Source organism: Miniopterus natalensis, chromosome 6 (genome assembly GCF_054644295.1).
Source record: "Miniopterus natalensis isolate mMinNat1 chromosome 6, mMinNat1.hap1, whole genome shotgun sequence".
Lineage (NCBI taxonomy): Eukaryota > Metazoa > Chordata > Mammalia > Chiroptera > Miniopteridae > Miniopterus > Miniopterus natalensis.
Genome location: NC_142086.1, coordinates 27,428,215 through 27,454,037, shown reverse-complemented (window position 1 = coordinate 27,454,037; position 25,823 = coordinate 27,428,215). Strand labels below are relative to the sequence as shown.

The following is a 25,823-nucleotide window of genomic DNA, read 5'->3' as shown; positions in this document are numbered from 1 at the left end:
AGTCCTCAACCCGGGCATGTGCCCCGACTGGGAATCGAACCTTGATCTCCTGGATCCTAGGTCGATGCTCAACCGCTGAGCCACCCCGGCCGGGCTTTAGTTGTAATTTTGATGTGGTTGCGGGAGGCGGCGGGTGCAGCTGTTACCTACACCGCCGTCTTGTTTCCTCTCCCATCATTCTTTCTCCCACTTTTAAAATTATGTCTAAAGTGCTAATTTTTCTCATAGAATTACTCAGAATTTCTACGCTTTAATAATTAATGTTTCCAAGGAAGGACATTGATTGCTGATATCTTTCCTTCTTTCCTTCCTTCCCCTTCCCCTACCTCCCTTCCTGACCCTCTTTATCTTCCTTTTGCTTTTAGAATGAAAGAAGTAGTAATTTATGTTTGTTAAAAAAATTGAAACAGAATGTATAGAGTCAAACTGTAATGGTTTCTCCTTTGTTTACCCGCTTTCTTCCCTCCCACATTTAAGACAGTTTATGGACCTGTGTATTTAATAAATAATAAAAATTTAATAATACTAAAAATGTTAGTGAGGAAGAAAAAGATCATAAAAAAAAATGCTCACAGGAAAAATGACAGAGCTGACACTTGGGGCTAAATGCCAGAGGAAGAGAGGGTAGCAAGGGGGAGAAAGGGGTTGTGCTGAGGAAGAATGGGGGGAATTGGGTCAGAGTTCCAGAAGCACCGGACCTTTATGCGGGTACTCAGGAGAGCTGACACCCAGTTTCTCCATCTACGTCATTGCTTTGTAATGTGCTCCACGGAGGTGAGGGCTTATATAACCATGATTGTACTTTAAAGTTCATTCTTCACAGAAAGACACAGGAACAACTATCAGGTGTCAGCCGCTTCTCAGGGTTCTTCTCATTTTATCTTTATGGACACTTTATAGGACAGAGGCAGGCTATCATTATTCCCATTATACAGATGAGGTAACTGAGGCCTAGAGAGGTAACTCGTCCAAGGTCACTCAGTGGTGAAATCAGGATTTAAACACAGGATAGCTTCCCTCTAGTGCCTGAACTCTTAGCATTTATGCCCCATGTAATCTTCCCCTCAGGACTGAAGCAAGTGTCATTGGTTGCCACTGTTCAGAGGGTTGGTAAGTAGTTGAGTTTAGTGCAGGTGTGCAGAGGTAACAGTATCTCTGTGCACGCTGACCTCCTTATCCAGATTCTTCTCACCGTGCCTTGTGATCATGGGAGGGTGAAACACTGTCTCCTCTGTGTCTGACCTACTCTGTCACCCTTGGCCTGCATTACTGCAATGAGGTGTCAAACTCTCCATGCTAAAGGACCTGTTTGGTTTTGGTGTTTTTTTTCCCCTACAGTCCAAGGTAACCTGATATGTTTGTAAAAATATGAAAACTCCTAGTTGGATATTGCAGCAGTGTCAAATTATTTTCAAATGTTTTAAAGTTTCTAAACATTTGCTGTCAATTTCTACACTTATCTTGTTGCAGACTATAAACAGTTTGATGACTAGCATTGTTCCAGGGCTCTCTTTGCTTTCATTGCTGCCACAAAGCGACCAGGATAATTTTGGGAAAATATACATAAGGTTCTATCATTCCTCTGCTTAAATTCCCTATTGCATTTAAAATAAAATTCAGATATTCACCATTGCCCAGAAGGTCCTAGGTAATTTGGCTCTGCCTATATTGGCCCACCCCCATCTCCACCTTGCCAACTCTTCCCCCAAAGCTAATGAAATATAGTCAGACTTTGGATAAAAAAGTAGGTTTAAATAGAGGACACATAATGATTTGGGATGTGAGATACACTTTGTTTTGTTCTTTCATCTACTAGCTCAAGTGTGGACAAGTGCTTCCATCACTTTCTCTAGTAGTAAGAGACTTCCCAGGCCTGCTCTGGCACCTTTTCCTCCCCCCTCTTCTTCCCTCTCAGGGTGCATCTCTTAAACTCTAAGGGACCCCACAAGACTTGCAACCAGGGGAGCCATGGGTAGCGGTAGCTTGTCCAGGGCTAACCCCCTGAACCTGTCTTCATGGCTCCTTTTCTCTGATTTCTAAATGAGTCGAAACAGCCCCACCTAGACTCTCTCCCATTGCTTCTTCCGTCCTAAGCCCTTCCTTGTTTCACTGTCCTCAGCTTTAATAAACGTACTCTCAAAAAAAAAAAAAAAAGAAAGAAAGGAAAAAGAAACTTCCCACTACTTCTTCTTTGATGGATTTGGCCTAAAGATGTCTGTGTTCTGTTCACACCTTATACGTGTTTTATAGGCTGTCTGTTTTGTTCCCCAGAAAATGAGATTGTTGTGAGCCAAGGGGGTGGAGAAGTCATTCCAATTGCTCTTGAGATTGGGGGAAAAAATATTTGATATTGTGATTGTTGTTACTGCTGATAAGAATTTATTAGTGGGAAGATGAGGGGAAAACACACATCTTGGCAAAACAGTTTCCAGGCTGTTTTGGCTGTGGCCCTTGGTGCTTGCCATCGGAGGGTGTCTTGTGTGGAAAGAGCCAAGATTCTTTCCCCATTTTACCCTTGCTTTCCAATCTCCAGATGGTGCACTATCATTGCAATGAATGGGAACAAAGTACCTGGATCCGAAGTGTTTTGTTTAGCCGCAGAGAGTCATGGTTTCTAGGAAGCACTCTTTTACAGCTGGAACAGGTGTCAGAGGGTCATCCGGGGGTCAACCTCATTTCAGGCTGACCACCCAATATTCTTCTTGAATTTTTAATCCATTCCCTGCTCTAGTGGTTTCCCAACTTCCAGAAGAGGATTTTACTGTCTCTTGTTAATGAATTGTCATGGTAATGGCAATGTTCTCAAATTTTAGTGGCAAGAAATTTATGTTCAGTAGATCTGGGGATGTGATGCAGGCATGTGCATTTTTGGTAAGCATCCGGGTGATTCTGAGGTAGGTGGCTCAAGACCTTTCCCTTGAAAAACACAGGTTAGAGTGGTATTCTTTCTGTGTAGTGATAATATCGGTATTGGGCACAAAGTTGATTGAATTTTAAAGAATTTCTATTTGTGCCCAAGATAGAGTAGGCAGGGCTGGATTTACCCTTTTGCCTGAAATAACCAAAAATATCAGATAAAATATATGAAACAACAATTTTTGAAACACTGGCTTTCAGGCAATAAAGAGCAATCACATCTAAGAGACAGGAAGCAAAAGTGGGGAGCACTAAGACCGCTCCAGTTTGCTGAGTGGAGAGTTTCCAGGCTGAACCTAGGGAGGGCAGCCCAGGTGGAATGCAGACTGCCTGAGTTGAGGAGATGGTGCTAAGAGCCCGGGAAAACCGAGGGGGCTCAAGTCCATAGAATAGGGTACCAGCAGTGAGAGAGCAGCATGGGGAGAGGGGCCCACAGATCTGCAGAAAGCCTTCTCAAGTATTCAGCAAAGTCTTGATGGGCACATGTGTGTGAGAAAACTACTGGGAAGTTGGGGGGTGGGGTGGGGGGATGAGGCTCAAGGGGGGAGGGGGCCAGGAGGGAGTAGGGAACAATGCCCTGCCCTCACAGGGCCTGGAATATTGCCTGTTCTGTACAACTGGACTGGAAAACTCATAATTCATGGGGTATCGGGTAGAACAGTTAGGAAGGTCTTGCCTCAGTGGTCAAGAAGAATTAGCCCTACACTGAGCCCTGCTCCAGACATGCCTAACAAGTCATAAAAAAAAATACCAAAATATATCAAACTACTTCCAAGTCACTTACCCCAGAAGGAGCTCAAGAATATTTATAGCAATAAAAAAATATCCAGTGCCCCAAAAGGTAACATTCACAATGTCTGGTGCCCTAGAATAGTCAGATCGTTGTGTTTAAAATGGAAATGCACTATCCCTGACTGTCCTGGAAGTGTATTTCCGTGCACATTTTGTACCATTAAAAAGTCAAACAGTCGAGGTTTCAGTGTAATGTTTTGTACATAACAAGGCAGAGTTGGCCAAACCATGGTATGTGTTGATACTTACCTTGGCTTTTGGCAATTCCCCTTGGATGTCTGTTACTGGTTCTTAAAAATACTTTTCCTATGTTTATCATTCCAACCTCCTCAATGGATTATGGTAAAGGAAACTCAGCTGAGAGTAATGTTGGTCAAGGGCATCATGTATACTAAGGGTTGGAGCAGTGAGTAGGGGTAATGGGTCAGAGGGTGAGGTGGGGCTAATTTTCTGAGGTCAATAGATAACTCAGAATCAAAGGCCTTAGAGAGTAGTAAGGGCCAACCCAAGGAGGCCAGGATCTGCTGACAGGTCTAAGGGAGCAGGCTAAGCTAGGGTCTAGAACCAGAAGCCTTTGAAACCAATGGGAACATATAAGAAGTCAAGTCAGCAAAGTCCTGTCAGGACTGTGACCCAGGCTGAAGAGTCAGAGCTTGATTTCATTACCAGAGGTTCAAGGTTGGGTCAGGGAGGGGTGCTCTGGGGTCATGCACAGGCTTAAACCTCTGGAGGTCCATAACTGAGCTCCAAGCTTTGAGCCTGGGCTGTCTATTGTCCCTCTGAGGATGGGACAGGTTTTAATTTGGTCACCAGGCATGTTTCTCTGCAGCATCACCACCCTGAAGTTCAGTCTGACACCCTGTTTCTGGATACCTCTATTTTGATGTTCTGCTGCTAAGACAAACAAGTTTTCTTCAGTTTGGCTCGTGCTAAGCACTTCGACATTCTTTCCCATTCTGCCTGTGCAGATATATGGCTTTTCTTCATACAACTTATAAATCTCTTGGATGCTGGAAAACTGTTTCTTAACATGTTATAGCCCAGATCAGTTCTTGGGGAAGCTCCTACCTGAAGATAACAATAAGTTGTCATTAGTATCATTTGACAGAGATTTTACTTTCTTTGGGGCATTGAGCCTAAAGCATCAGTCTTTGGGAAACTGGAAGTCAGTTTGTCTTTTAAAAGAGTGGTCTTGAAGTCACTTTTTTCACCTTGAAAGGAGGCTTTTATTCAGAAGTCTTGGAGAACTTTACTTTTATTCCCATTGATGATTGTACTATGGATTGGGTAACTATACTTGGGATGTAGAAATGGATGCTGTGAGTATTTTCATAGGCACCATGCTGTTTCCCATGGCAGATCCACTTGCAGTATTTAATAGTAATGATAATAATAATAGTAACAATAAACAGCAAGACTGGATGGTAGATGGAGATAATTTTATCACTTTAATTTCCTTCAACTTAGCATTGATGGAAGGAGGTTCTATTCCTCTCTGGTCTTTTTCAATGGAAAAGAGGGGGAGAGAGAGAGTGCGTGTGAGCAAGCCGAGAGATTGCTTCGGAGAGCATGGCTTCGGAGAGCATGGGTGAGAGCTTGCTGCCTCTGTCTGATGAGCTCAGGACTGCTTTCTGTACTCCCCAGATATCAAAGGCAACCAGCTCACCAGGAAGACGCAATCAAGACAAAGATGATGGTGTCTGAGAGACATGCACAGAACACTTGTAGTAACCAAATTGTCATCTTGTTAACCATGATAAATGCTGCTGCTTTTGCCTTTGGCGTTATTTAAAATTATTTATGCTCTAGGGTGGTACTGAGTGAGAGAGGGTGGGGTGAGTGGATGAAACTTTCTGCACCCTGATAAGCGGTTACATTCTGATTGGTTCTCAGATGGGAGTTGATTTTTTTCCACAAGAAGAGAATTAACTTGACAGTATGAAACTGGAAAGGGGCAGGAGCCTTTCACTTTGTCTCAGTTTCAGTCTCATTTCCATTTCCCCACTTTTGTCTCTGTCCTTTACTTTCAATCATTTCCCCCCAAGCCCAGGACTGCTGTCTGTTAGCAACTTTCTCCAGGGCCTCATCTTCACAGAAAGTGCATAGGATTCAAAAGAGGCTATAATGAGCTATCTCCCCTCGCCCCCACCTTTTCTGTGGGTCTTATTTTTTGGATTGGAAATCGAATTTATATACCACTCTAGTGATCTTTTTTCCTTTAAAAAAAAAATTAAAATAACACAATTTTTGAAAGAAGTTTTTGAAAAGTTAGGAATGGAAAGAGTCAATGGAAAGGATGTTTTGATTTTGAGGTATCCTCACTCTGGCATGAAATTAGATCTTGTGCAAACAAAAGATTGGGGCTATCACTGAAAAAGCACCCCCTCCTACCCTCAGGGCAGTGTGGTCCTACATTTTATGGAAGACAGCATTGACTCTCACACCTAGGCCTCTGAATTTTCCTTTTAGAGCATTATCAGTTACAGATGGTGCTGAATCATAAAACGTATTATCAAATTTGGGGGTGGAATATTGTTAATTAGGAACTTGGTAAGGCCTGAGAAGTAAATTTTCAGGAAAAGTTGCAGGCTCGAAGTGTACCATTTTCTCCTTATTGTTTGGCATATAATCATTTTACTTTTCCATGTTTTAGTTATGTTAAAAGTTAAACTGACGCATATTGCCCTGGCAAATGTGGCTCAGTTGGTTGGAGCCTCCCTGTACACCAAAAAGATGATGGGTTTGATTCCAGGTCAGGGCACATGCCTGGATTGCAGGTTTGATTCCCAGTTGGGGCATACACAGGAGACATTCAATTGATGTTTCTTTCTGACATGAATGTTTCTCTTTCTCCCTTCCTCTCTCTCTCTAAAAATAAATAAATAAATAAATAAATAAATAAATAAATAAATAAATAAATAAATCAGTAAAAAGCATGTCCTTGGGTGAGGGGGAAAAAAGATAAACTGAGTCATATTAAAAATTTTAAGAATTTGAGCAAAAATTGATTTGAATTGGACAGCATCCAATCCAACAAAGGATGCTTTACAAAATGAAAGACTTTTATAGGCAGAAGAGAATGGGAAAAGGAAGTTATTAGACAAAAAAGTGGTTAGTTATTACAAAATACTTTCCTTTATGGAATGAAAGGGTGTATCAGGCAGATGACCTAACTAGTGCTGATTCAGGCAATTCTTGATTGACTGGTTTAAGATTCTATTTCTTGAAGGGACAAAACTGTAATTAAGTCTTGGTTTGCTGACATGAGGCTTAGTATGAGCAACTCCATTTTGGGTCTGTTGTCTAGTTTTTTTAACAGTTAACAAATGATATTTAGAAATATCCTCTCCTCCACTATCCCCAAAGCCAAGTTCATCTTCTTGTTTTTGCCTGTGGGTATGATTTGAGAAACAATTCATTGAGGGCACTTTTGAGTCCATGTTGAATAAAAAAAGCAATAAAGATGAACAAATATTTTTTCTGTGGTCTAAGTCCGGTTAGAGAAACAATGGGCAGCATGTTAGCTTACATTACCGGAGCATTTTATTTTTATGGAAAGGGCCATTATACTAGTAATTGGATAAATCAGTTGTTTACTTGGTGTCCTTTGCTGAAAGATTCTGTGGTTTAAATGAGCTGCTCCACTGGTCATCATTAACTATATTCCTAAAATTAATTTGTTAGAGGAACTGTTTGGTTCATAGACAAGTGAATTTTACTTGGTTGTAGTGATGGGTGGAAAGGGTAGAGCCTACTGGTTATCCCACTGAGGCCCTGAACAGCACAAAGGGGAAAGGCCAACTGAGAAGAGAAGGGGAGGTGGTAGCCAGGCAGCTCAGTTGGTTGGAACTCCTGACAGATATGCCAAAGCCATAGGTTCAACCCCAGGTCAGGGCACACACAAGAAGCAACAGATGAATGCATAAATAAGTGGAGCAACAAATTGATATCCATCCCTCCCCCGTCTCTGCCTTTCTCTTTCTTTCTCTAAAATCAATGAATAAAAAACAAAAGAGAAGAAAGGGGAAAGAAAGAAGTGACTGAGCCAATCTTCTCAAAACATTTTGTTGGACGTTTACTTGAAGATTGGTTTACTCCCCTTAGCCATCGGGTTGAGTCTTATATTTTTTGTAACTAGTTCTTAAATAATCCAACCATTACTAAGCTGATGACCAAAGAAGTCCCTTCCAACTTCATTGGGTGGAGAAATCTCTTTTTTAACCAAAATCACTGAAAAATGTCTGCAACCAAGTACTCAGATTTCTTACTGGATCTACCCTTGCAAGATTGATCTTTCCAGATTAATTCAGTTGGTTAGGTTAGTTTTTGCCCAATCTTAAATAGGTAGATAGATAGATAGATAGATAGATAGATAGATAGATAGATAGATAGATAGATACCAATTACAGGGGCAGAAAGCTTTTGAGTTTTCTGGGGGAACAGGCCCTTTTGTGGAAGTTCAGTTCAGGATTATATCAGATGAGAGAAATGACTCTTCTCCCCAAGTGATACCAGCATGGAGTGACCCTTCATAGGATCACTGAGCTTTTCAGGGCACTCTGCCGAGGATGAATGAGAGCATGTAATTTCACCATAGTTTCCCTTCAGGTCTTTGTCAACAACCCAGGGGAAACATCCCCTCTTTGCAGGCCAGCTTCGTGGGTGTGCAACCTGAGCCCGGTTTTGGAAGGGCCCATACTGGGTTTAATGCTCTGATGTCACTGTTTTGAAATTCTCAACAATTTACAGGCTAGGTGCCCCACATTTTTATTTTGTTCTGGGCTCTACGAATCATGTAGCTAGTTCTGCCTCTACTCTTTTGGGGCCACCCAAGTGTAACAAGAGTGAGAACATAAAATTTAGTGTTTAACTCACCACCTTCCTCCAAGTTTATGTATCCAGATGAGCACCTAATGAAACTGCTGCCCATTCCCTTATCTTAATTGATTTAATGTTTAAATTCTTTTTTAAAAAAATATGATTTTATTATTGATTTTAGAGAGAGAGGAAGGGAGGGAGAAAGAGAGAGAAACATCAATGTGAGAGGGTAACATTGACCAGCTTCCTCTGGCATGCCCCATACTGGGGATGGAGCCTCCAACCCTGGGCATGTGCCCAGAAATCAAACTGGTGACCTCTCGGAGCATGGGACGATGCTGAAACACCTGAGCCACACTGTCCAGGGCTGTTTAAACTCTTTTAATAGGAGGTTTTCAGAGGTCTCTTTTCCCCTTCTAGAACCATTTCCATACTGATTCAGAGCCTATAATTAAAAGGGTAATTCAGGTCTTGTCAACATGTGGTAGGCCTTATTTTTTAAGCAAGAACTAAGAAATATTCTTATTGACTGATGAGTCCAAATGCTGGCACCAGCAAATGATTGAGAATATTTATCCCTGTGCTTTCCTAATTTTCATAGGTGCAGCTCAAGTGAGGGATGGAGACTGGAGCACTTACCCACCCTCCTTGGGTGGTAGTGGGTGTGACCTGGTTGGCTTGGTAGGTTGGCCCAGGCAAGAGAAGGAAAGTCATTGTTGAGCCCATTCCTGTGGGAGCCTTTTCATTTTACTGCCCTTACACATGGGACACCTGAGCTGGTTGATTGAACAATTTCTACAAACTACTAATTAGGAGGTAGACTTGGTGAGAGGGAGAATAAATGAGTGTGAATACTTTGTAGATATTAGAAAAACACCTGTTGACAGTGATTCAGTAGCCCCTCCCTGATTGCAAGGGACAGTGTCTTCTGTCTGGTAAGCATCCCAAGGTTGACAATCAGATCTGTATGTCTCATGACATTAATTGCAGGGTGTTGTGGGCCAGGTTTCTGTAAGTTGGGTGGAGGTGGAGGCCATTGGCAGGAAGAAATGTGTGAGTGGGAGGAAGAAAAGAGATTTCTCTGGGGCTGTTGCAAGGCTGATGCTGGTGCAATAAGCTTGTGTTTCTTGAGCATTAAGCAGCATCTGCCAGGATTGTCAGCTACCGAGCAGCACATCTTCAGTACTTTTGACCCATGAGCGATTTGTGTGAAGGTAAAAGTGTGGTAAGTTTTAATACTGTTTTTTCCCCCCCACTGGTTGCTTTTGGTATGCATGTGGGGGGTGTATATAGTAAAAGTGGCTGAGACTTTTCAGGTTTCAGCCTATTGATTATTTTTATTCTGTTGGATAATTTTCAGCATTAGCTAAAAAAACAAAAATCTCAGTTTTAGTTTCTTTTTTTTCTTATTCCTTCTGCCCCAATTCTAGGTTCTTGATCTACTGAGACCAAGATCGAAGAATGACTAGGAAGGGAGTCCAAGGTCAGTTGATCACTTCTAGAGTAACCTTCACTGTGGGAAGAGCAAGAACTTTTTTTATTCATATAGACCTTGTTTGAATCCTGGCTCTACTGTGTATCTGTTTTCATACAAATAACAATCTATCTGAACTTCAGTGTTTTAATTTATGAAATGGGGCTAATAATGAGATAATATTAACAAAGAGCAGAGTGCAGTGTCTGTTTGATGATAGAGACTCAGCAAAAGTTGGTTACCTTTAGTTTGTCAACTCTTCCCCTAGCCCCCTTCCCTACCATTGGAGTCATGGCCTGCCATTCTTGACTCCTCTAATCATGAGTGTTTCCCCAGACTGTTTATTTGATTGAGCCACAGCTAAGACTAGCCTGATTCTAATGATTCTGTGGACATTTCACTTTATGTTAGTATCTAGCATTGTAGTTAAATAGGCAGAGTAGATGTGGGAAGTTATGTGTCTTCAATGCTGAATTCTACTTCACTTGATTTGTGACATTTTCCTCCTCTGGGACCTTCAGGAATCTGGCAATTGAAGCATGTTTTTGCCACTCATTTTTTTCCATCCACCCCTCCATCCAGCCCTTAGGTACTGAACCATTTACTACATGCCAGGCACAGTTTTAAAAGCCAGAGATTAAGCAGTAAAAAAAAAAAAAATCTGCATTCATAGAACTTTCATTCTAATGAGGTGAGATGCAATTAACAAAATAAGCCAGTAAATTGTATAGTGTATTAGAAGGGGACGCATTGTGGGGAAAATAAAGCAGGAAAGGGGGATAGGGTGTTGAGGTAGTTTGCAGTTTTAAATAGAGTTGACAGGGCCAGGCCTCAAGTTGAGAAAATATTTGAGCAAGGGCTTAGAGGAGATAAAGGGGAAGTGAATTTCAAGTGAGTACAAAGGCCCAAAGGTGGAGGGGAGCCTGGTCTGTTCAAGAAAAAGCAGGGAGGTCAGGGTGGCTGGTAGGGAGTGCTGGAGAGGAGAGTATGAGGGGAAAAGGCTGGACCCGTGCCAGGGGCTACGTCATGTAGGGCCACATAGGCCTTCTGAGGACTTTGTTCTGACTTATGCTTCAACAGGATAGCACTAGCTCCTGTACTGAGAATAGTCTGAAGGAGCAAAGGCAGAAGCAGGGAGTCCAGTTAGGAGACCATTGTAATAACTCAGGCTTGTACCATAGTGGTAGTGGGGGTAGGGTAGGGGCTGGTGAGAAGGGGTCAGACCCTGGGCATATTTCAGAGGTAGAGCCAATAGGATTTTCTGATGGATTGGATGTGGAAAGTGAGCAAAAGAGAGGAATCAGGAAGACTCTAAGATTTTTTATCTGAATAACAGGGAAGATGTCGTCATTAAATGGGGAAAACTGCAGGTAGAGCATATCTGGTCTAGGATGTCAGGAGTTCTGTTTTGGACAGTTTTGATTTTGAGATGTATGTTAAATATCTGAGTGGAGATACTAAGTGGGCAGGTGGAATGGGAGTCTAGAGTTTAGGGGAGAAGTCTGGGCTAAAAATTAAATTTTGTGAGTAGTGAGCATGTGGCATAGTAGTTAGCACCATGAAATAAGATGAAATCTCCCAGTGCTGAGGATAGATAGAAAAGAGCTTTAAAAACTGGGCTCTAGGATATTCCAATTTTAAGAAGCTGAGAGATTAGAAGTAATCAGAGAAGGAAGGGCCAGTGAAGAAAAACAAGGGGGCAATATTTTCCAGGGAGGAGGCCAGGATCAGCTCTGTGAAATTGTGCTAGTGGCTCCAGTAAGCTGAGGAGCAGAATTGGACATTGAATTTAGCAATGTGGGGATCTTTGGTTAGAGATAAGAGATCCCCACATTGATAAGAGAGCTGGAATCACTAAGGACCAGTAAGGAAGGGAAAAAATGAGGTGGGAAAGGCGAAGTTAAAGATCATTAGATTGTTGTCAATCTTTCCTCACTTCCAACTCAAGATCCGAGCCCCTCTACTTCCTATTTTTCTGATTCATCTCTATTATGTTTCCAATTCTGTTAATGTTTGTAAGCAACGTTAAATTTTTTTGGATTGGGCTGGCATACAAACAAGATGGGATGGCCCCCCCAGATGGGTTTGTCTCCAATCTCTGTTGGGGTATAACAGAGCCCGTTACAACTTCCTTTCCCATCTGGTGGTGGAAATGTGCCTGGTCCTGAGAGGGGGTGCTCCCAGGTTCAGGTGTGTTCATCACCTTAGCATGGGAGACACAGGCCTTTCTAGGAGGATGCACTTGAGGGATGTTCTTTGGGGGAAAGTTGAAGCTTGTTCTTGTCTTCTGTTGACGAGGCCTCAAGAAGAACTATGTTTTAGCACATGTCTTGTTACAGAGGATGGCAACTAGAACTCTTGAAATTGGGATAAACTGGAGGGATTTCAGAGGAGAGCAACAGAGTGAGCACATGATGGTGCAACAAGAAAAAAATCATGGCACCTGAGGAAGCCTCTACAGCTGTAGCTGTTGCCCTTTAGGGCTGTGATGTAGTCCTGCAGAGGGTGACCTACATCTCACAAGTGACTGTGGAATTTGGCAGGTATTTCAGGGAGGCTCTTTCCTGGGCTAGAGCCATAGGATGACTCAGCCGGCTGGAACGTAGCTGGCATCCACTGAGGTACCAAGAGAACTCCCTGTGGTTTACGGGACACAATTTCCAGACAGTGCCTCTTGTGATTACCAAAAAGTGCCTGCTGCCTCCCCACCTCCCTCCTGTTGATTCACTAGGACCTCGCCATTTTTGGCTCATGAAAACAAGACTTGTTTGGGAGCACAGAATGTGATTTTTGGCTTTTCCTTTGGGGCTGTGTTAAGGTGCTAGTTGATGGATTCCTTGGCTGTGCAGAAGCTTTTTAGTTTGATGTAGTCCCACTTGTTTATTATTTATTTTGTTGCCTGTGCTTTTGGTATCATATCCAAAAGAATCATTGCCAAGATGTCAAGGAGCTTACTACCTATGTTTTCTTTTAGGAGTTACATGGTTTCAGGTTTTATTTTCACATCTTTAATCCATTTGGAGTTGACTTTTGTGTATAGTGTCAAATCCTGGTTGAGTTTCATTCTTTTGCATGTTTCTGTCCTACTTTCCCAGTACCATTTATTGAATAGACTGTCTTTACCCCCTTCATTGTATGTTTTTGTTTTCTTTATCATATGTTAATTGACCGTATAGACATGGGTTTATTTCTGGGCTCTCTATTTTGTTTCATTGATCTATATGTCTATTTTTATGCCAATACCATACTCTTTTGATTGCTATAGCTTTGTAATATAGTTTGAAATTAGGATGTGTGATGCCTCAACTTTGTTCTTTTGTCTCAAGACTGCTTTGGCTAGTCATGGTCTTTTATGATTCCATACAAATTTTAGGGTTGTTTGTTCTATTTCTGTGAAAAATGCCATTGAAAATTCAATAAGGATAGCATTGAATATGTAGAATGCTTTGGGTAGTATAGAAATATTAATAATATTAATTCTTCCAATCCGTAAGCATGAATTATTTTTCCATGTATTTGTGACTTCTTCCCTTTCTGTTTTCTCGTTGTTGAGTTTTAAGGGTTCTTTGTATATTTTGGATAACACTCCTTTATCAGGCATATCTTTTGCAAACATTTTCTCCATTTTCTTCTATTTCTCTTGACAGTGTCTTTTGCAGAGCAAAAGTTTTTAATTGTAATAAATCCAAGTTATCAATTATTTCTCTCCTGAATTATGCCTTTGGTTTTGTATCTAAAAACTCATTGCCCTACCAATGGACACCTAGATTTTCTTCTATGTTGTCTTCTAGGTGTTTTATAGTTTTGCATTGCACATTTAGGTCTATGATATATGTTCAGCTCACTTTTGTCAAGGATGTAAAGTTTCATTTTACATGTGGATGTCCAGCACCATTTTTTTTGCATGTGGATGTCCAGTTGTTCCAACATCATTTGTTGAAAAGACTGTCTTTTCTGCGTTGTATTGCCTTTGCTCCTTTGTCAAAGATCAGTTGACTATATGGGTGTGTTTCTGGACCCTATATTCTGTTCCACTGTTCTATATGTCTGTTCTTTCACCAATACCACTCTGTCTTGATTACTGTAGCTTTATAGTAAATCTTGAAGTTGGGTAGTACAGTCCTCTGATTTTTCTTTCAATATTATGTTGGTTATTATGGATCTTTTCCTTTCCATATATACTTTATAATTAATTTGTTGATATCTACAAAACTAACTTGCTGGGATTTTGATTTGGATTGCATTGAATCTATAGATCAAGTTGGGAAGAAAAGATATTTTGACAATATTGAGTCTTTCTATCCATCAACATGTTGTATCTCTCCATTTATTTAGTCCTTTGGTTTCTTTCATCAGTGGTTTATAGTTTTTCACATATAAATTTTGTACATATTTTATTAGATTTTTATTTAAGTACTTTGTTATTTTTATGATGCTTATGTAAATGCTATTGTGTTTTAAATTTCAAGTTGCAGTTGTTCATTGCTGGTATATAGGAAAACAATAGACTTTCACACATTAACCATGTACAATGAAATCTTGCTATAATTGCTTTTTAGTTCCAGAAGTTTTTGTGTTGATTTTTTCACATTTCCTATATAGATGATTATGTCATCTATGAAAGAAGACAGTTTTATTTCTTCCTCCCTTACCTTTTATTTCTCTTTCTCATTTTATTTTATGTGTTAAGACTTTAAGTCCAGTGTTGAAAAGGAGTGATGAGAGGGAATATCTTTGCTTTTTCCTGATCTTAGCAGGAAAGCTTCTAATTTCTCATCAAGTATGATGTTAACTTTAGAGTTTTGTAGATATTCCCTATCAAGTTGAGGAAGTTCCCCTCTATTATTGGTTTGCTGAAAGTTTTTTATTTTTAACATTTTGTCATTTTTATTTTTAATTACAGTTGACATACATTATTATATTAGTTTCAGATGTACACCCCAGTGATTAGATATTGAATAATTAGTGGCCATCCCAATAAATCTCACACCCATCTGACACCATACATAGTTGCTAGAATATTATTTACACCCCCATGACTATTCTGTAGCAATCAATTTGTACTTCTTAATCGCTTCACCTTTTTTGGCCATCCCTTAACCCCCCTCCCATCTGACAACCATCAAAACATTCTCTGTATCTATGAGTCTGTTTCTGTTCTGTTTGTATGTTTATTTTGTTTTTAGACTCAGTTGTTGATAGATTTGTATTTTTTGCTATTTTTATTGTTCATATTTTTGATCTTCTTTTTCTGAAAGAAGACCCTTTAACATTTCTTATAATACTGGTTTGGTGGTGATGAACTCCTTTAGCTTTTTCTTGTCTGGGTAGCTCTTTATCTGTCCTTCGATTTTAAATGATAGCTTTGCAGGGTAGAGTAATCTTGGTTGTAGGTGAGTTTTGTTTTTTTAATCATGATTGGGTGTTGGATTTCATCAAATGCTTTTTCTGCATCTATTGATATGATTTTGTGATTTTTCTTTTTTAGTCTATTGTTGTGATGGATTACATTAACTGATTTTCAAATATTGAATCAGCTTTGCACATTTGTGATCAATCCCACTTTGTTGTGGTGTATAATTATTTTTATACCTTGTTGTATTTTATTTGCTAATAATTTGCTGAGAAGTTTTGTATCTGTGTTTATGAGATGTAGTGGTCCGTAGTTTTGTTTTCCTGAAATTTCTTTGTCTGATATTGGTTTTGGGGTAATGCTCGCCTCATAGAATAAATTAGGAAGTATTCTCTTTGCTTCTATCTTCTGGAAGAGATTATGGAGAATGGTATAGTTTCTTTATTAATTGTTTGGTAGAATTCACCAGTGAACCCACCTGAGCCTGATGCTTTTTGCTTTGGAAGACTATTCATTTCATATTCAATTTCCTTGTAAATATAGGCCTATTCACATTGTTGTGTGAGAGTTTGGTAGATTTCTTTCAAGGAGTTGGTCCATTTCATCTAGGTTATCAAATTTGTGGGTATCGAGTTGTTCATAGTATTTCTTTATTATTCTTTTAATGTTCATGGAATCTTTAATAATGTCCCCTCCTTCATTTCTCATGTTAGTAATTTGTCTCTTTTCTCTTTTATTTCATAGTGAGCCTGGCTAGTGGTTTATCAATTTTATTGATTTTTTTCCCCCCCTCCAAAGAGCCAGCTTTTGGTTTTGTTGATTTTCTCTATTGACTTCCTGTTTTCACTTTTAATTTCTGTCCTAAGCCTTATTATTTATTTTTTCTGCTTACTTTGGATTTAATTTGCTCTTCTTTTCCTAGTTTCCTAGGGTGGAAGCATAGATTATTCATTTTAGAGCTTTCTTATTTTTAATATGTGCATTCAATGCAGTATCTTTCCTACTAAGCACTACATTTGCTATAATCTTCAAGTTTTGATAAGTTGTATTTTTATTTTCATTAAACCCAAAATACTTCAGAATTTCTCTCAAGACTTTTTCTTTGTCCCATTTGTTATTTTGAATCAAGTTGTTCAATCTCCATGTATTTTGGGGGAGTTCTAGGTAACGTTCTGTTATTGATTTCTGGTTTAATTCCATATATGGTCTGAGAGCATATATTGTAGAATTCTATTCTTCCAAATTTGTTTAGGTGTGTTTTATAGTCCTGAGTGTGGTATACCTTGATGAATGTTTCATGTGAGCTTGAGTAGAATGTGTATTCCTCTGTTGTTGAATGGGGTAGTCTACTGATGTCAATTACATCCAGTTGATTGATGGTGCTATTGAGTTCAACTATGACCTTACTGATATTCTGCCTGCTGGATCTGTCCATTTCTGATAGAGGGTATTCAAGTCTCCAACTAGAGCCCAGCCGGGCGTGGCTCAGTGGTTGAGCTTACACGTAGGATCCAGGAGATAGGGGTTTGTGTCCCGGTCAGGGCACATCCCGGGTTGCGGGCTGCAGCCGATCAATGACTCTCTCATCATTGATGTTTCTATTTCTCTCTCTCCCTTTCTCTCTGAAATCAATAAAGATATATTTTTATAAAAAAAGTCTCCAACTAGAATAGTGTATTCATCTATTTCTCCTTGCATTTATATCAGTGTTTGCCTCATAGTATTCTGATGCTCTGTTGTTAGGAGCACATGTATTAAAATCTTTTTGTAACTTCTTGGAGAATTGACCCCTTTATTATTATGCAATATCCTTTCCTTGCTCTGAGGTCTGCTTTCTCTGAAATTAATATAGCGACTGCCACTTTTTTGATTAGGGTTAGCATAATATATATTTTTTCATTCCTTTTAATCTATATGTATCTTTATATTTAAAGAGAATTTCTTGCAAACTTGTCTTTTAATTAATATATTTAGACCATTGACATTCAAAGTGATTATTGACAAAGTTGGATAAATATCTACTGTATTTGTTACTGTTTTCTGTTCATTGTCCTTGTTTTTGGTTCCTATTTTTGTCTTCTGTTCTTTTTCTGCCTTTTGTGGTTTTACTTGAAATGCTTTTTTACATAACCGCCTGCCCTGAGACACACACACTCCACAGGGACCTCCACCTCTGTGCTGCTTGATGGGAACCATAGTGGGGTTGGGCCTCTGGTGCTAGTAATTTCTCTGCATCACTTGGAGAAGCAAGCACACACAGGTTGTCGACCTGACTTCATACCTTTGGACAATAGCTGCCTCTGCTTTCACCATTTCCTCTTCCTAAGACAATGGGAGCAGAGTATTTCATCACCAAGAAATACTTCTCACTTTTCCTGTCTTGGTCTAGGAAGCAGAGGAGTAATGGGAAACAAAAATGTTGAGGTCATCATAGTGTCACTGCCAGGGTGGGACCTGGATGCAAACTTTGCAGTATCAGGGTGGGATTCACATCAAGGAGCCTCCCTAATTCTTCCTTGGCCCATGGTGGATGAGTGGTGAACATTTTATTAGCTTTAGGAAAGGAAGATAATTTGCTTTCCAATCATCTCCAAATGTTGAAGGGCCCTTTTAGAAGCTGGGAGCAAAGTTTACAGAGTGTCTCTCTGTGAAGACCTCGGATGACTTTTAATGTGGGAATTAGTAGAGCTTAAATTCCTCTGGCGTGTGCTCAGCTACCCACTGGCAGTGTTGGACAGATGAAGTGCAGGCGGTGTCTGCATCTCTGGCAGAGGCTGTGAGGGGTGGGAATTAGCTTTAGTTTCCCATTTTTGTTGTCTGCCACACCCTGACAGGTCTTATTTACAACATGTTAGCTTCTCCTTGGCTAGAGCTCTTGTAGTGCCACGCTAGCTTCAGCACGTATGCACACCCCCCCTTGGGGCTGAGTACTCCACATCACTTGCACCAGATGGATCTGGTCTTCTGCCCACTGAGATCACATAAGAGTGATGCCAGGCAGAGCCACTCTGACAGGTGGGGCTGGTCTTGCATGTGATTGGAGTGACCAGAACATACTTGCTACGTTAGCTCCCCCCTTCCTTCTGCACCCTAGCTTTAGTGCAGCTCTGGGTCCATTTGCCCTGACTCTGTGAAATGTATTTCTGAATATCTTAGTAATGTCAGGAGAGGTGTTGGCATTTGTTTGTTTTTTCCATTTGAGTGGAAATTTAATAGAAGCCATGCTTTCCTAATACCTCTAGTTGTCTCTCAGGTAGCAATGTGCTTCTCTGGTTATGTGCCTGCCTACTTCTGTTCAACCCTGAGTTCTGATTTATGCTTTAAAAGCCAATGGCAAATAGTGGCAAGAGAGTAAATGTTGGGCATGGTGGTAATGGGCCCAGCTTCACTGACAATCACAGCCTCTTCCCTTTCTCTTTCCACCTTGTGTATGGGGCTATAATGATGATATGCATGAGAAATTCCATGAGAGTTTCTAATCTCTAGGGACTAATTCCTCCCTGGGCCGGGGGGCTGGGGAGGTGCCAGGCAGTGGTTGTAGGGCTGACTCTGGCCCCTGACCTGTCTCTCATGATCAGGAAATATGGGTTATTTGGAAGATGAAGTGTCACTTGCCTTGATTTGTTTGTTTTTCAGGAGTGTGCCTTTGTTGAGGACATAGGCCTTACTCTTGTGGGTTATTTTTAATTATTATTTTTAATGGTGCAGTATTAAAGTGTCCTATCTTCTTTCTGAATTCACAGAAACACACACAAATAGGCTGGCCTTGGTCTGTACTTTGTTGTTGTTTTTAATATTTTATATTGATTTTAAGGGAGAGGGAGAGAGAGAGAAACATTGATGTGCGAGTGAAACATTGATCAGCTGCCTCCTGTGTGCCCCCCCACCAGGGATTGAGTCCACAACCCGGGCATGTGCCTTGACTGAGAATCGAACCGGCAACCTTTTGGTTCACCGGATGACACCCAACCAACTGAGCCACACAGGCCAGGGCTATACTCATGTTTGAGAGCTGACAATCCATAGAGGCTGTTGGGCCAGATCCTAGTTACCATCATATCTATTGCCCTCTACCCACTTTGCTTTATCAAAACAAAATCTTTGTTAAAAGTGCTGCTCATTCGTCTCATGTAGTCTAGCTCAATGCTTTCCAACATTTTTTATGTCACAATATATATATAGAATGTGACACTATGTAGATATGAGGGCTCATTCTTAGGCAATAGGCCAGGGGTGTCTGTCTGACTTCCACAGGCCTTGGCCCCTCCAATCCTTATACTCACCTGGCTGTTCCGGGACTGAGGGAATTTTTATTTTCTTCTAGCACTCCTGTGCTCACAGGAGCATACCAGCATGCTGCCTCAGAGGTTCGAAGCTCTGGCCCAAGACCTAATACACATCACAATTTCAGGGTGCATCCAAGAGTCCCATCTATAAACATGTATCCCCAGAGGGTGACCATGCTTGCCCAGGGTGTTGTGAGTTAGAGAGATCTAAGTTCCTGTGGTCCTCCCTTTGCTCAGTGCAGTCTCCACCATCTGCCACTCTTCTGGGGGTAGATGTATACCATTATTGCATGTCCTCTGTCCCCTCCAGATCAGTGTGCCTGGACTCCTTGACTCTGTGGCTACATTCTGATGTTTAACATTCTTCTTCCTACCCACTGCATTCCTAAGTATTTCACAACTAACATGGTGGGAACTAAGATGAGGGCAAGTCCCAACTTTGCTACATTTTCTGCACAGCTTAGAACATTGCTTCGTAGGAAATGGTTGAAGGCACCACAGGGTGCTCTGCTGATCCTATCTGCATGTGTCATTGTGACCCACACTTTAACAACTGTCCTGAGAGGAATGCAGATATTGCAAGAGTACTCTTGCTCTCTTCTAACTCTTTGGAATGTGTGGTACCAAGTATTGCCTCTTATGCTTAAATAGGGCTATGAGCGTGCTCATCAATCTACCCACTCATTTATCTACTTGTTTAATAACCCATTCAATAAATGTTGGGCAATGGGGATATGAAGATAAAAGACATAGTGCTTGCTTTCCAGAAGCTTCCAACCCAGTGAGGAAGAGATGTGTCGTGATGGCATACCTTGGGAAACACAGAAAAGGGGATTCTCACACCGGAACAGTGAGTCAGGGAGATTTGGCTGAAATAAGATGAATGCTGGATTGAACTTTTTACCATTTCTTTCTTCCTTCCTTTTTTCTTGAACTGCGTCATGTGTATTAATCAGGTGGAGGAGGGAAGAGTTCCAGGAAGCAGGAAAACTATACAGAACTAAGGAAGCATGTTAGAGAGCTTAGCATATTTGGGGAACTTCCAGATGTCACCTTTTTTTTTTTTTGTAATAGCAGAGTCCTAATGGGCAGCAGCCAATGAGAATGATCCCTCTAAAATATGTCTGGAGGAGTAAGGGGAGACTCCTATGTTAGCCTGTAATGGTCAGATCATACTTTTAAAATGGGTGTGTCTGTGAGATTCAAAATAATATCTTATAGGAGCCCTGGGATGTTCCACCTGGAGGAGACAGAGATTGAGATAGTCTGGCTTGAGACTTGTTATGTTGGCTTCTGTGAGTGGAGGCAGCACAACTGGGTCAGGGAGATTGCATTCTGAATCTTGTCTCTTTCACTCAAAAGGTAATGTGACCTTGGGCAAGTTTGTGACATCTCCAAACCTGTGTCTTCCTTTATGAAGAGGGTTATAATAATCCCTCCTTCACCATAGATGTGAGAATTACATTATTTATTGATAGAGGAAAGAACTTAGTAAATACTTGACAAATGTTAGTTTCTCTTTCCTTCTGTCTTTTTCTCTCCTTTTTCCCCCTTTTTCTTCTCTTCACACCCTCCTTTTTTCATGAATCAAGTTTTTATTAAGTAAGTAATACATGTCAAGCATCCTGCAAGGATCTATAGTATCCATCATAGTAGCTACCATCCACACACGGCTATGGAATACTTGACATGTGGCTAGTCCCAACTGAGATATCCTAGAAGTATGAAACACAGAAGTTTAAGACTTAGTACAAAAAAAGGAATGTAAACTATTTAATGAATATTTTTTTCTATAGATCACACGTTTAAATAACATTTTGGATGCATTTGGTTAAATAAAGTATGGTATTAAAATTAATTTCATCTGTTTCTCCTTATTTTTAAAAATGTGGCTACAGGAAACTTAAAATTACATGTGTGGCTTTTATTTTATGGGACATCACTGTGCTGGCTTTTGGGGACTCAGTGGTGAAAAGAAAAACCAACTTTGTGGAGCTTATAGTCTAGTGAGGGAAGATAGAAAACAATAACTAATTACAAAAACAAAAGAAATAAAAAATAAAATTTAAAAAACCAAACATAGAGTCCACATTGTAATAAATACTGTGAAGAAACATTTCTATGGGGAGGAAAGCTAGGGGACCTAATTTAGATCCACTGGTCACAGACGCCTCTCAGATGCTGTGCTGGGCCTGCAAGGAGGCCTTCCTCCATAGAGTTTCCAAGCAAAAGTGGGAATGGAGCATTCCAGGCCAAGGAAACAGACTGCCAGTCAATATTTGAGTCTACCAAACACCCAGGGAATGTAGAAAAGCTGTGGGGTTCCCAGACTCCTTGGAGCTTGTGGTCTGGTGAGGAGACAGAAGAGGCAGGTCCCTGAGTGTGCAGGGTTGGGGCAACTACCGGCTCTGGGAGTGCCTTTCTCTTCCCCTAGGACCATCAGGGACCATAGTCTTGGCTATGCAGGGCCCGCCAGTTCTTCCTTCATGGTGGGTAATGCTCATATTTGTTCCTTTCCTCCTGTTCCCATTACTCTGCTCTGGCACAGACTCATCATCTCAGAAATGAGTGCCCGCATTTGCCTCTTAACCAGTTTCCTTGCCTCCAGCCTCTTGCTCCCTTTAATATCTTCTGTGCATGCTGCCAAATTAATCTTCCTGAAATACCATTTAGACCATGTAACTTCCTTGCTTCAAAGCTTTTACTAGCTTCCTGATACTGGCAGAGGCGCAGCTTGCCAGGAGCTGCTGCACCTCTCTCTCCTTTCACCAGTAAGACACAGTTCCCGACGAAGCTCCGCCTAACAGCAGGATTCGCAGCTTCTTCAGCTGATGTTGAATAGTCTCACCTCTTTTTGAAGCCTCACCTTTAGTTCCTGTATTTCCACTCCTGCCCTGCATCATACTCTAGGCCAAGCATGTTGGAGTTCTCATTGTTCTTCAAACACGGGGTTGCACTGTCTCCCAGGGAAGGGCAAGAGCATATTAGTAGGAGCATGGGTTTCATAGTCAGCCAGACCACTTTCAAACCTCAGACCTGCCATTTGACTAGGTGTGAGAAAAAAACCTTTTCAAAAGTTATTTATCAGCCAGGCAGAGAAAGACAGATATCACATGATCTCGCTTATATGTGGAATCTAAAGAACTTAATAAACCAATGAACAGAATAGATTCAATGACATGGAAGCATAGATGAGACCGATGAATGTCAGAGGGATGGAGGAGGGTGGGTGGGTGGAGGGGGAGAGAGTAACCAAAGAATTTATGTGCATATATACTCAACCCAAGGACATGGACAATGGTGGGGAGGGGGAAGGAACGGGGTGGAACGGATCATTGGGGAGAAAAAGGGACATCTGTAATATTTTAAACAATAATAAAATTAAAAAAAAAAAGTTATTTATCTTTTTAAGCCTTAGTTTCTTCCTCTGTCAATACCAGGAGGCTAATAGTAATTTGTATCCCTTGGGGATGGGCAGATGAGACACTGAAGGTAAAACATTTGTAGGTGCTTAGTCCATATAAAGTCCTTAATTTGTGGGCATTGTTTCAGGGGTGGGGAACCTTTTTTCTGCCAAGGGCCATTGGGATATTTATAACATCATTCACGGGCCATACAAAATTATCAACTTAAAAATTAGCCTGCTTTATTTGGTCAAACATTTAATTAACTCACCCCTAATGTGATGGCTGGAACTGCTTCTCTTGATGAGTCCTTGGCAGGGCCAGACCAAATGATTTTGCGGGCTGTATATGGCCTGGGGGCTAGATGTTCCCCACCCCTGGACTACATGAGTGGTAAGCCATACTTGTGCTGATTAACAGAGATGCCTCCAGAAACCCCTGGCCCTGCTTTCATTTTGCATCCGTAATGCCAGTTAGCAAGCAGTCTCCTTATATCTGGTGATGGTGACAACTTCTATGTACCTTTGATGCTGGCCAGAAACACTGGGTGGGGACACTGAATAGTGGGGTCAAGGAGCTGGATGGGCCCTCAAAGACGATTGAGTGTAAGACCTCTGAGTTTCCTCAGCTGTCCAAGTAGATCCCGAGGAGTTAGTTAAAAAACTCCTGTCATCCTTTGTGGGGCTTGCTATTTTTCTTGCACAGCCATCTCTAGTTGTTGTTTTTTTCCACCGAGGTCCAGTTATTGCTGGTTTATCATTTGCTTTGGGCCACTTTTAATTAGATGCTTTCTTTGACTTCTGTCAGTGAAAAGCAGTAAAAAAGGCTTGAAACCAGGGATATAGGAGACTGGGCCTCAGCTGTCTCCTTCTAGTGAGTAATAGCCTCACTTCCTCCTTTGTTCCTAATCACACTTCTTAAGGTCCTCCATAGAATTAATCAGATCATGGACTTGGAAGGGTTAAAAGTCTCACACAACTTTTAGGTGTTATTATTACCCAGTCTTTCTTCACTTTTTTCTTTTTTCTTTCCTGAGACTTAGTGTAAGGCCCACTGTTAAAATGAGGAGGCAACTTGAGGTCTTCTCATAAGGAATGTTTTTTAAGACAGTACTGCAGGTAGACTTAAGGCAAATTAGCCATAAAGAACTCTGTTATTTTAAGTAGAAAAAAAATTAAGAAATCATCTTTCCAAACAGTTCTAGATTTTTGTTTTTTAAATAAACTTCATTAGTTTTGGATTGCAACAGACTGGTCACAACTCAAACAAATTAAATTACAAAGAACACACTGTGCTTCAGAGTCCCCTAAGTAATCACGCAGGGTCTTTTTCAAACTAGGAGGCTTTAAGTGGAAGAATGCTTTTGTTCAAGGTTGACTTTTATATTTGCAGTCAAAGTCGGAAATCAATAAAGATATATTTTAAAAAAAGAAGAAAAAGAAATAGACCCATAGATATAGAGAACAAGCTGATGGTTGCTAAAGGGGAGGAGGGGAAGGAATGGGAATAAGAAAATTAAAAAACATAAATTCTTGCTCACGTGGAACTGATATTCTAGTGGTGTGGGAAGGCAAGGACAACACATGAAGCAGCAAAATATAGGGTGTCCCAAAAAATGTATACACACACTTTCAATAATTATAAAGGCAGTGTTTATTAATATACATTTCATTTTCAAAATTGAGCTATCAGCTGTTAAAGTGTGTATACTTTTTTTGGGACACCTTGTATACAGAATGGCAGATTGTGGAAAGCACTGAGAAGAGTACTGGAGGTGAAGGAATGTTTTACGTTTTAAGTATGCTAATTAAATAAGGAGAGTCCTGGCTGGTATGGCTCAGTTGGTTGAGTGTCATCTTGTGCACCAAAAGGTCGCTGGTTCAATTCCAAGTCAGGGCACACACCCAAGTTGCAGGTTCAATCCCTGGTTGGAGTGCATATGGGAGACCACCAATCGATGTCTCTCACATCTATGTTTCTCTCTTTGACTCCCTCTCCCTCTAAAATCAATTTAAAAAAACATTTAAATGAGGAGGGCTTCACTGAAAACTAGCATTTAAAAAATAAATAAAATAAATGAATAAATAACTGTAGCACTTAACTGCAGGAAAAAGACAAAACGCCAACAGGAATTCAGAAGATGTCTTGTATATTAGGTCCTCAATCTATATTTGTTTCATCTGTCTAAAGGAACAAGACTAATATAGTGCCCATCACACTTGACCACCCTTAAGACAGTCCTTCTTACTTTGAGCCCCAAGATTTTCCTCTCTTATTTTACTTGCTCAGAACTAATTTTCAGAAGAACCAATGATTTAGAGGCTCTGGTGTTAGAATGCTGGGAATCATGAAAAGTTAAAAGAAGTGTTGGAAATTGTCCTAGACCAATGATTTCAACCTTTTCAAACAAGAGAATGACCCATTTTTAACATCAGAGAATTTCTAGGTTCCCTCTCCACTGCATCCCACAATTTGATTGTGGCTATACTTTTAGTATCTGCTGATTAAGAGAAAAAGACATACCCATACCAATCCAGATGACTCTTAGAGTGAAACCTTGTCCCAGGTATCTTCAGCTTACCTGATGAGGCCACCAACATTTTATTATTTTATTTTTGTTAATCCTCACCAAGGGTATTTTTCCCATTGATTTTTAAAGAGAGTGGAGAGAGAGAAACATTGATATGAGAGAGACACATCAATTAGTTGCCTCCCATACATGCCCTGACTGGGACCAGGAATCAAACCTGCAACCTAGGTATGTGCCCTTGACTGGGAAT

The 25,823-nt window shown here is 40.6% G+C and overlaps 1 protein-coding gene across 2 annotated transcripts in view; it reads left to right on the top strand.

Annotated features, from left to right (window-relative positions):
* TMEM45A (transmembrane protein 45A) overlaps window positions 1–25,823 on the top strand; it is a 74,353-nt gene that overhangs the window by 9,448 nt on the left and 39,082 nt on the right. Inside the window, exon 1 of one of the 2 annotated variants that reach the window (XM_016199705.2) lies at window positions 9,957–10,009. The exons of the other annotated variant lie outside the window; for it this stretch is intronic. Within the exon in view, the coding sequence (XP_016055191.2) occupies window positions 9,988–10,009 (22 nt within the window). The 5' untranslated portion in view covers window positions 9,957–9,987. Of the gene's footprint in view, window positions 1–9,956; window positions 10,010–25,823 lie in introns of those variants that run through there. 2 annotated transcript variants of the gene reach the window in all.